This window comes from Dendropsophus ebraccatus, chromosome 6 (genome assembly GCF_027789765.1).
Source record: "Dendropsophus ebraccatus isolate aDenEbr1 chromosome 6, aDenEbr1.pat, whole genome shotgun sequence".
Classification (NCBI taxonomy): Eukaryota; Metazoa; Chordata; class Amphibia; order Anura; family Hylidae; genus Dendropsophus; species Dendropsophus ebraccatus.
Window position 1 is genome coordinate 86,647,559 of NC_091459.1, and position 10,959 is coordinate 86,658,517.

The window sequence follows — 10,959 nt, forward strand, 5'->3', positions numbered from 1 at the left end:
GGGGTGGTTACGGGCAATGTGGGGTGGTTACGGATAAACTGAAGTTCTTATAGGCAATCTGGGGTGGGTACCTGTAATCTGACATGGGCACCGCAATCTGGAGGGGGTCATTGGCAATTTGGGGTGGTCAGAGGCGACGTGCGGTGGTCAGAGGCGACGTGCGGTGGTCAGAGGCGACGTGCGGTGGTCAGAGGCGACGTGCGGTGGTCAGAGGCGACGTGCGGTGGTCAGAGGCGACGTGCGGTGGTCAGAGGCGACGTGCGGTGGTCAGAGGCGACGTGCGGTGGTCAGAGGCGACGTGCGGTGGTCAGAGGCGACGTGCGGTGGTCAGAGGCGACGTGCGGTGGTCAGAGGCGACGTGCGGTGGTCAGAGGCGACGTGCGGTGGTCAGAGGCGACGTGCGGTGGTCAGAGGCGACGTGCGGTGGTCAGAGGCGACGTGCGGTGGTCAGAGGCGACGTGCGGTGGTCAGAGGCGACGTGCGGTGGTCAGAGGCGACGTGCGGTGGTCAGAGGCGACGTGCGGTGGTCAGAGGCGACGTGCGGTGGTCAGAGGCATCGTGGCGTGGTCAGAGGCAACGCGCAGTGGTTACGTGCAATCTGGGGGGGTTACATGTAATCTGGCATGATTACGGGGAACCTGGGGGGGTTATGTGCAACCTGGAAGGGTTACAGACAATCTGGGATTGTTACTGATAAACTGAAGTGCTTATAGGTAATCTGGGGTGGGTACATGTAATTTGGGGTGGTTACGGGCAATCTGGAGGGGGTCACTGGCAATTTGCGGTGGTTACGGGCAACGTGCGGTGGTTACGGGCAACGTGCGGTGGTTACGGGCAACGTGCGGTGGTTACGGGTAATCTGGGGAGGGGTTAGGGGTAATTTGGGAGTAAACTGTAATTATTACTATAATAAAAAGTGTGTGTTTTATTTTTTTGTATGTTTGTCACTTTTTGTACTTTACATATTCATTTTCACTGTATTACTATGATTATTGTGATATTTTCTATCTCAGTAATCATAGTTCAGTGACAGAGACCAAATTGGTCTCTGTCACTTTAAATTTTCAGAGTTGGCTGGTTGTGAAGCGCATGCGCACTTCATAACCAGCCAGGACGTCGAGGAGGAAGGAGCTCCGTCGATCCGGTGAGTATATGGGGAACGGGGGGGTGACTGGGGGACGGGGGTGACAGGGGGGGTGGGGGGCGACTTGGGGGGTGGGGGGACATCACTTTTTATCCCCTGTCACCAATCATTCATGGTGACAGGGGATAAAAAGTGCCGGGAGCACATGGCACAAGCGATCAGCGGTATATAGTATATACCGCTGATCGCTTGTACCGGGACCCCACAGGGGGGTCCCCGATGACTGCCCCATGCTCTCCGCTACCTCCGGTGGCGGAGACCATGGGGCTTTCATTCATTTTAACCTTTTAATCGCTGTGAACCGACGTTAGTCGGTTCACAGCGATAGCGGCGGCCATCTTGGAAATGATGGCCGCCGGGGGAGGGGGGTTAGTTATCGGGGCACTAGGGGGGGCTGATCTGAGGTCTGGGGGATACTTATTTCATCTCCCCCCGCCGTAGATTCACGGCGGGGGGAGATGAAAGGTGGCGGCGGCACCGGTACTCTCATTTACCGACGGTCGCCGCTATAACGTTAATAGCGGCGATCGTCGGTAAGGGGGGGGGCCGGGACGGACCTCACACACTGCCCCAACCCCTCAGCTACCTCCGGTAGCCGGGGGGGATGGGGTGGGGGCCGTCCCGGCCCCGCAGCCTTATTCTCTGCCATCGCCGTAAAAAGCTGATGGCAGCAGAATAAGGCCCATTAGTGACCGCCGTAGAAAGCCGTATCGGCGGTCACTAAGGGGTTAAACAAAGTAATTCTGAGTATCATCCATTGCGATCAGTCAGGCTTTATGCCATGGCGGTCTACGTCAGAAAATATTAGGCGGGTGCAGGCGGTGGTCCAGGCGGGGGGGAGCAAGGAAGGCAGATTGGGCAATTGCATAACTCGATACGGCTAAAGCATTCGATTCCGTAGAATGGCCATATCTGATGGAGTTACTAAGAAGGTTTGGCTTTGGCCCTATCTTCATTAAATGGGTGTCCCCTATCGCCCCTCCTGTTTGCGGTGGTAATTGAACCCCTGGCACTTACCATTAGAAAGACACCGGCCTACAAGAGTTATTAATGGCATCAGAGAAGACCGTATCGGTCTGTATGCCGATGATATGGTGCTTTTTATGTCAGACCCAGAAAATACACTGCACATAGCCATACAAATGATTGAGAGGTTTGGATCTTTCTCCGGCCTCCAAATCAACTGGTCCAAGTCCTATTTTATGCCGCTGCAGGAGGGGGGGATGGGGGGGCCACAGGTGCGAGATTCTAAGGTAGTGAGTAGCTTTAAATATCTGGGAATCATAATTAATTACTCCTCAGATGACCTTTAAACCAATGTGTTTCCCCTATTAGAATATATTCGTACCAAATTTCATAATTGGGCCTCCCTACCGTTGGCAGTGGCTGGCCGCATTAATCTCATTAAAATGATTATTATGCCTATATATATATTGGAGCATGCGGCAGTGCCGGTTCCTTTATACTTCTTTAAAAGGTTACGCTATATGTTCCACCCCTTTGTGTGGGGATCTAATAGGGCTAAACTAAAGCAGACTACCCTACAATGTCCCAAGGATCTGGGAGGTATGGCATTGCCCGATATGTTTATTTATTACCTGGCTGGGCAACTACGTTATCTTGCCAAGTGGGTGGAGGCAGCTATCTTACCCAACAGGGAGCATCATTTAGCTCATGTCCTGGGACTCAAACATCTGTGTCCTGTATTGGAGGGTGGGATGCCTCGCGATACTAAATTACTCCCCAATGCATAAACTGGGGAGGCAGGTGTGGGTGGAAACTAAGAAACTCCTAGCATTTACGGATAACATACTGGAAATGCCTCTTTTGCATAATCCCCACTTTGCCCATATATCTGAAGCATTATAGCCCTCATTCTGGATCAACCGTGGGGTTACAAAGGTGGGGGACGTATATATGGGAATCAGGGGTTCCTTGATTTTCAATATTTCCAAGACTCTTTTGGCTTAACCAGGGAGTCTGTCTATCGTTATAAGCAACTAAGACATGCCTTCAGCATGGGCTCAGTTCCCCTCCACTGGACCACCGTTTTTTAAATTCCCACTGATAGGGATAATTAGGTCTTCGGTCCCCAGGGGCCTTATATCGGCCATTTACTCTTATTTACTTCCCTCAAAATTAGAACTAGAAACCCTTCCGGTCAGGGTTTGCTGGGAAGCTAAGATATCTGCCATTACAGATGATATATGGTTAGATATGTTAGCTTCTCATGTATCAGTTTCCCCTGCTGCAACTAATAAATTACACAGCTCTTTATCACACACCAGAGCTATTTGACTCCAATAAGGTTACATAGGATGGGCAAATGTCCTGGAACGGAGTGCCACCGTTGTACCTTCCTCCGACTTTTGGCATATGATGTGGGATTGTCCGCCGGTGCAGGAGTTCTGGTGGAGGGTATTGGAGGTCCTTGAGGACGTGTTAACGGTAGCTGTGCCACATGACCCTAAAATCTGTCTATTTGGAATCTTAGACGAGGAACAGTGGTCACATCACCAGAGAATTTGTGAGGGAGGCCCTCTTCATGGCACGGAAAAGTGTGGCCATCAGGTGGATGGATGCTAGGTCGCCTACTGTAAGGAAATGGCAGGCGTTGGTGAATTCAATGTTACCATATATGTATGTGACCTATAAAAATAGGGGATGTGTATCTAAATTTAATAAGGTCCGGGGGGGGGGGGGGGGGGGGGGGGGGGGGGGGGTGTTGCTCGTCACCTTGTACGAACTACTCTCCTAACCAATATATGAGAGCGAGAAATGATGTCTAGGAGGGCAGACTCCTGTATGACTGGTACCCTGATGTCCTGATTATATTTTATGTTGTTGACCACCTATCTTCACTTTTCCTGTATATTTCTTTTTTTTATACTCCTCTTTATCTCTTGCGGCTGTAGAGAGACTTGTTATATACATAATGAAAACGGCAGACTGACTTTTGATGTTTGTATGTCACCTTTATTGATCTTTCCGTACATTCTGTATATGCAAATGTCTGTGAATATCGGTGTACATACTTCAATAAAACGAGTTTAAAAAAAAAAAAAAAACTGTATGACTATTGGTTAAGAAATGTGGGCATGGTTTGGAAAGCAATCTGAACATGTATGTGGAAACACAGCCTTAAAGGGGGAACTCCAAGTAGAGGTTTAAAAAAATATGAAACGTCTGCAGAAGCATAAAGCATTACTTATCTAACCCAGTTTTGAAACTACCAAAAATCTATTTGTTTCGTAGGGTTTTGTTCTGTATTGTGTGGTTGTACTTCCTGGTTGAGCAGCTGTACACAGTACTACAGGTTCCAGAATGCAATGCTTTCCCTCAGCTGTTAATCACAGTCCCCCAACCTGCCCACTCCCCGCCCAAATCTGTTTCAGAACATTTAGGCTGTTTTTACACGTTGTAGTTTCATTGGGGGAGATTTATCAAACATGGTGTAACGTGAAACTGGCCCAGTTGCCCCTAGCAACCAATCAGAGTCTGTGAGGAATGAAAAGTGGAATCTGATTGGTTGCTAGGGGCAACTGAGCCAGTTTCACTTTACACCATGTTTGATAAATCTCCCCCATTGTGTTCCTGAATTATTTGCAGTACCTTATAATTTCATTGTGGTAACACCACACAGCACGCTGTATTATCTACCTGTAACACCACACAGCACGCTGTATTCTCTACCTGTAACACCACACAGCACACTGTATTCTTTACCTGTAACACCACACAGCACTGTATTCTCTACCTGTAACACTACACAGCACGCTGTATTATCTACCTGTAACACCACACAGCACGCTGTATTCTCTACCTGTAACACCACACAGCACACTGTATTCTTTACCTGTAACACCACACAGCACGCTGTATTCTCTACCTGTAACACCACACAGCACGCTGTATTCTCTACCTGTAACACCACACAGCACGCTGTATTCTCTACCTGTAACGCTGATATTGAAATAAAGTACTTTTTTTTTTTTTTTTTTTTTTTTCCTCTCTCCACCGCGCACATTTTATGATCAAGCATCTTTTATCTTTGAGGTTGAGCCCCACAATAAGGACTTTATCCGATTTTATCGTACACAGGATATACTGTTTTATGCCTTGTTTTTTGTCCAGCTGGGATTGGCAGTGACGGCTCTGATCCTCTCTGCCATTTAACATTGTTTCACAACATTTTTGTGACGACGCTGCAGTACTGCAATGAAATTCAAACGTGTGAACACAGCCTTAATTTCACTGCAGAGTCTGCATCATCAGCCTGCGCTCGGCAAACACACACAATGTGAGACAGAGGCATGGAAGATTTGTCTCCTAAGGGGGGAGAGCAGAAGGAGCAGGAGACAATGTGGATTGGCACAGAGGCCATTTTTCTTCACTTCCTGTCTGTCTATCAGCTACCAGTGTGGCAGAACTGTACAGATATGGTAATACATTATATAGACACATCTATATAACTTTTAGGGTGCGTTCACAAGTACAGGATCTGCAGCAGATTTGATGGCGCAGATTCAATGCAAAGTAACTCTAGGCTTTCAAATCTGCGCCATCAAATCTGCTGCAGATCCTGTATGTGTGAACGCACCCTTAATGTACTTTTAATAGGAAACAGGTTTTCTTTATGTGGAGTTCCCCTTTAAGATAGATATTTTTAGTCTCAGGCATGTTTGAATTCAGTTGCTGTACCACATCTGCTGGAAGTTTATTCCAGGCATCCACTACTCTTTCAGTAAATTAATATAGTCTTGTGGGTTGACCACTTACTTTTATTTTATCAACATAGGTATTTAATGGTGATAATTTCACTTGTCTTTTAACCTCCTAGTCGACCTATGCCACAAGGGCACAGCATGGACGCCTGTCAATAGACGACCCATGACGTACCCGTACAGCATTAGGTACCTACGGCGCTGTGACGCAAGCTCAGGAGCTGAGCTCACTTCATAGCGGGTGAGGACCGGCTACTGTCAGCAGCCGGGCCCTCACAGTTAATGATAAGCATTAGCGATCACACTGCAGCCTGTCATTAACCCCTTAAATTATGTGATCATAGTGTTTAAGCGATCGTGGCGTTAAGTGGCAGGAGCAGTATGATTGCAGGGAGGTGTTCTCAACTCCATGCAGGTTGTATGTGAAGAGCACTGATAACATTGATCAGTATATGCAATTTAATGATTGTATTTAATAGTCCCCCAGGGGAACTTAACAATTGTGAGAAATAAAAATGTTTATAAAAACGTGGAGAAAACAAAAAACCTAATATATTCCGCTCTAATGTAATCAATTATTTGCAAAAAGATTTACTGTAAAGAAATCATAAAACCTGAGAAGCTATGAAAACAGGCATATCGTTGTATTGAGACTGACGTATAGAATAAAGATATTGAGTCAGTTTACCATTTTACATGTCCATTCTTAGGGCCCTATTCCACGGGCCAAGCAGGGCCCGATCAACGATGTAAACGAGCACTTGTTTACTGGGCCCATTCCACGGCCTGATCGTTGAGCGAGGGCTGCAGGGACATCGTTACCGATGTCTTTGCAGCATACATTACCTGTTAGGTTTTCTCCTCCGCTCTGTCCTCCTCCCCGGGTCCCGCGTGCTCTAGCTTCAGAATGGCTTGTCAGCTGACAGGCCACTCAGCCAATCACAGGCCGCGGAGGTCAGCTGGCAGGCCATTCTGAAGCTAGAGCGCGCGGGACCCGGGGAGGAAGACACAGCGGAGGAGAAGCCCTGCAGGTAATGTATGCTGCTTCTCAAATCGTTGGCCGCCCAACGCGCACCGCTATTCCACCGTAGCGATGCGCAGTGGGGGAACGATGATTTTAGGTCTGGCCCTAAATGAACGATCAGCCGATGACACTATCATTGGTTGATCGTTCTCTCTATTCCACCGAGCGATAATCGGCCGAATGGGGCCGATTATCGTTCCTGTGGAGTAGGGCCCTTACAGTGGAGGTGCGCGAGAGGCATCATATTGACACACTCAGGCAGGCAAGATCCCGAGCAGAGTCCGTGGCGAGGGCTCCGCGTGGAATTCCACCTGTTTTACTCAGTGTGAATGGACCCTAAATCTACCAAATGACTTCAGTGTAGAACAAAGGGGCTAGGTAAATTCTTTAAACGGATTAAAAATAAATAAATAAAGGGTGCGCTGTAAGAAGGAATTGTCATAGAAATAAATGAGATGTAGACGACGTGTCTTTTGCTGAATTTGTATTAAAATACCCAGTGTCAACATTACTTAAGTAGTATTCCAATCTGGATAAGTAATGCCCTATCCACAGGTTACGGCATAAGTAAGGAATTGTGGGGGTCCAGCTGTTCGTCCTCTGCAATCTTCAGAATGGGGACCCTAAATTCACTGATGTAGTTTTGGGCTGTGCATGTGTGGGACCGCTCAATTCATTATCTGCCGGAGATGGACAAAAGCTACCTTAGTCTATCTTCAGTAGCTCTGTGGAGAATGAATTAAGCAAAGGCTTGCATGCACAGCCTGACAATAGTAATTTAGGGTCCCTATGCTTGAGATTGTATGATCCCCTCTGATCTTAGGGCTCAGCCACACTAGCGGTTTTCTTTTTTTCTAACTGATCCGTCTATATTAATTAAACGGATGAGCATAAACTGATGAGCAGACTGATGCAAACTGATTGCAAAATGTTCATCTTTTTTTAATGGTCCGTTTGTATTTTGGCTTAAAAAAACTGACTTTTGTACATCGGTTTGCATCAGTCAGCATCCGTTTTTCTATCCGTTAATTTTTCTTTGGTTTCTTGCTGCTTCTGCGCAAGCTCAGTGCAAAAACTGATGAAAAAAAACAGATGTGAACACAAATACCTTCCGTTTTAGATCCGTCCTCATTGACAATGTAAAAAAAACACGGAAATGCACTTTCCATTCGTGATCCGTTTTTTTAGGCTGAAAGAAAAATACTGCAAACACAATTTTTTTCCGTTCAAAAAACGGATCTTGAACGGATTGCATGCAAACGGAGCACAATTAGGGCAAACGGAGCACACTAAAATATCATGGGAATCTATGGGGATTTTAACGGATCCGACAGTTTCCGTTTTACTTACTCCAAAACGGAAAAGCTAGACTGAATGGTGCCGATGATCAAACGCTGATGTGAACGTAGCCTTATTTAGCCTCCATCCTGAGCAAAGGGCATAATTTGTTCAGAAGGGAAATTGTTTTAGGTTACAAACCCATTTGCCGGATCTGCAGCGAGTCTCATTGCTGCGTTTTTGCAGCGAGACTCGCTGCAGATCCCAGCCCTATACTTTCATTAGCAGAGAAACTCGCAGCAGGGATGTACATCCCTGCTGCGATTTTGTCTGCAGCCTTCCCCATTAACCCCCTAGCCGCCGGACATTATACATTACCGGGTCCCCGTTCCTGCTTGCTTGGGGGCTCCCGGTGTCTTCACGGCCCGCCCGGCCAATCAGTGCGCTGCGGCAGGGCAGCGCACTGATTGGCCGGGCAGAACATGCCGGGAGCCGCCGAAGCAAGCAGGAGCGGGGACCTGGTAATGTATATCCTGCCCGCCCCCCCCTGAAGCCCCGATTGCCCCCGGCCGCACTATCGCCCCCCGCAGCCCGTGCGGCCGGGGGGTGCAGGGGACGATCGTCAGCCCGGGGGGTGGATCATGCGGCCGGGGGCAGGGGGGGCGGGCAGGATATACATTACCAAGTCCCCGCTCCTGCTTGCTTTGGCGGCTCCCGGCACGTTCTGCCCGGCCAATCAGTGCGCTGCCCTGCCGCAGCGCACTGATTGGCCGGGCGGGCCGTGAAGACACCGGGAGCCCCGAAGCAAGCAGGAACGGGGACCCGGTAATGTATAATGTCCGGCGGCTAGGGGGTTAATGGGGAGGGCTGCAGACAAAATCGCAGCAGGGATGTACATCCCTGCTGCGAGTTTCTCTGCTAATGAAAGTATAGGGCTGGGATCTGCAGCGAGTCTCGCTGCAAAAACGCAGCAAGGAGACTTGCTGCAGATCCGGCAAGTGGGTTTGTACCCTTAAGGAGGATGCCTGCATGGCTTTCTCCACTCTGGTTTAGGGTATAAACCCACACACCGTATACGCAGCAGATATGCAACAAATACGCAGCAGATTTGTTGGTACAGATTTGATGCTATGTTCAGTTATTTAGATCTAATCTGCTGCGAGTTTGCTGCGTATCGCAGCAGTAAATGCGCTGCATATACGGTGTGTGGGTTTATACTCTTAAAGGAATTCGGAGCAGAACTCTGAACAATGCAGATGTGAACAAAGCTGTATTTCAAGCTTAATGCTTATTTGAATTTCTTTTTGTTTTATCAGATTGTTGACGCAGCACAGAGTATGGAAGATGTTCACAATGCTATAAAACAGCTGAGCGAAGCAATCATAATGGAAGCCAGGGATCAACCAATTGGAAAACTGTGGGTCCAGGACTGATGTGGACATTTGCTGGGATTATAATTGCTTTGATATTAAAGGGGTTATTCATAAAAAAAAAATCTTTGAAACCATTAGTGCTTATGTCAGTCAGTCAATTCAGGCTTCGGTCTGCACCTCGGTCATCTTTGTGGAGCTATTGTCATGTGACCCCTGCAGCAGTCATGGGAAGTACTCCTGGCATCATAGGGTGGTGATGCCAGGAGTACAGCCTGTGACCCCCAATAACATTAATTGGCTGAGGGGTTCTGACTGAATTCTGAATGGAGCATTGGTGCTGGAGGGGAAAGGGGAGTTACTAATTGTTAAATTTTAATTGTTAGGGATTTTTTTTACGATATCCCCTTTAAAGGCACTTTAATCGTAAAGCTGTCAGACATTATGGTAACGGGAATATCTTCATTAAAATGCAATCTTATTCTATACCTTATGTGCACACTTAACTACCTACTGTAAACTGATTTAGCTTAGTTTTTAATTGTTACAACCAAGCTGGGTGCATTCGGATTTTTAACCTTGAATATTTATATACAAGCAATGTTGTGATATGCTGTAAATTGCTTGACGCATGAGTTAATGTATAATTTATCAATCAGTGATGCAAATTTCAATTCATTCACATGTAAAGTATGTACATAAGGTAATTGTTACACTGCCTTAACTTATGATGCATGCATAGGGTCCAATTCCATATTATTGTTGTTGTATATTTGCACGGTAAAGTAGATACAGGTGTGTCTCTGCTATTGACCCATATTTACTACTGTCACATTTTTTCATGAGGAATTGAAGGGAAACTGTCAGAAAAAATTTTCCAGACTGCTTACATGACTACATAGCAATGTAAGCCATAAGATTATCTGTACTTTTTATTGAAACTCCACTTGCCTGAATAGGAACCCTTGTAACAAAGATTGCTTAAAGGTGAAGTCCGGCAAAATTTTTTATTAAAGCATTGAATTCCCGCCCACCCCCCACCCCCCCCCACCCCACCCAACACACACAAAAGTTATACAAATTACCAATATACACTTATTACGGGAAATGCTTATAAAGTGCCTTTTCCTGCACTGCATCAAGGCTTCACTTCCTGGATAAAATGATGTCATGACCTGGCTCCCAGAGCTGTGCGGGCCGTGGCTGCTGGAGAGGATGATGGCAGAGGGACACTGAGCATCGCCCTACCATCATCCTCTCTAGCAGCCACAGCCCGCACAGCTCAGGGAGTCGGGTGGTGAGCATCACCATGTTATCCAGTAAGTGAAGCCTTGATGCAGTAGTAAGTGCAGGGAAAAAGCACTTTATAAGCATTTCCCATAATAAGTGTATTTGTAATTGGTAATTTTTTGGACAACC

General features: G+C 47.1%; 1 protein-coding gene across 2 annotated transcripts in view; it reads left to right on the forward strand.

Moving 5' to 3' along the window:
* DTYMK (deoxythymidylate kinase) overlaps positions 1–10,570 on the forward strand; it is a 46,678-nt gene extending 36,108 nt beyond the window's left edge. For both annotated transcript variants that reach the window (XM_069975317.1, XM_069975316.1), the window contains exon 6: positions 9,487–10,570. In XM_069975317.1, the coding sequence (XP_069831418.1) occupies positions 9,487–9,603 (117 nt within the window). In that variant the 3' untranslated portion in view covers positions 9,604–10,570. The remainder of the gene's footprint in view (positions 1–9,486) is intronic.
* Positions 10,571–10,959: the final 389 nt, after the last annotated feature.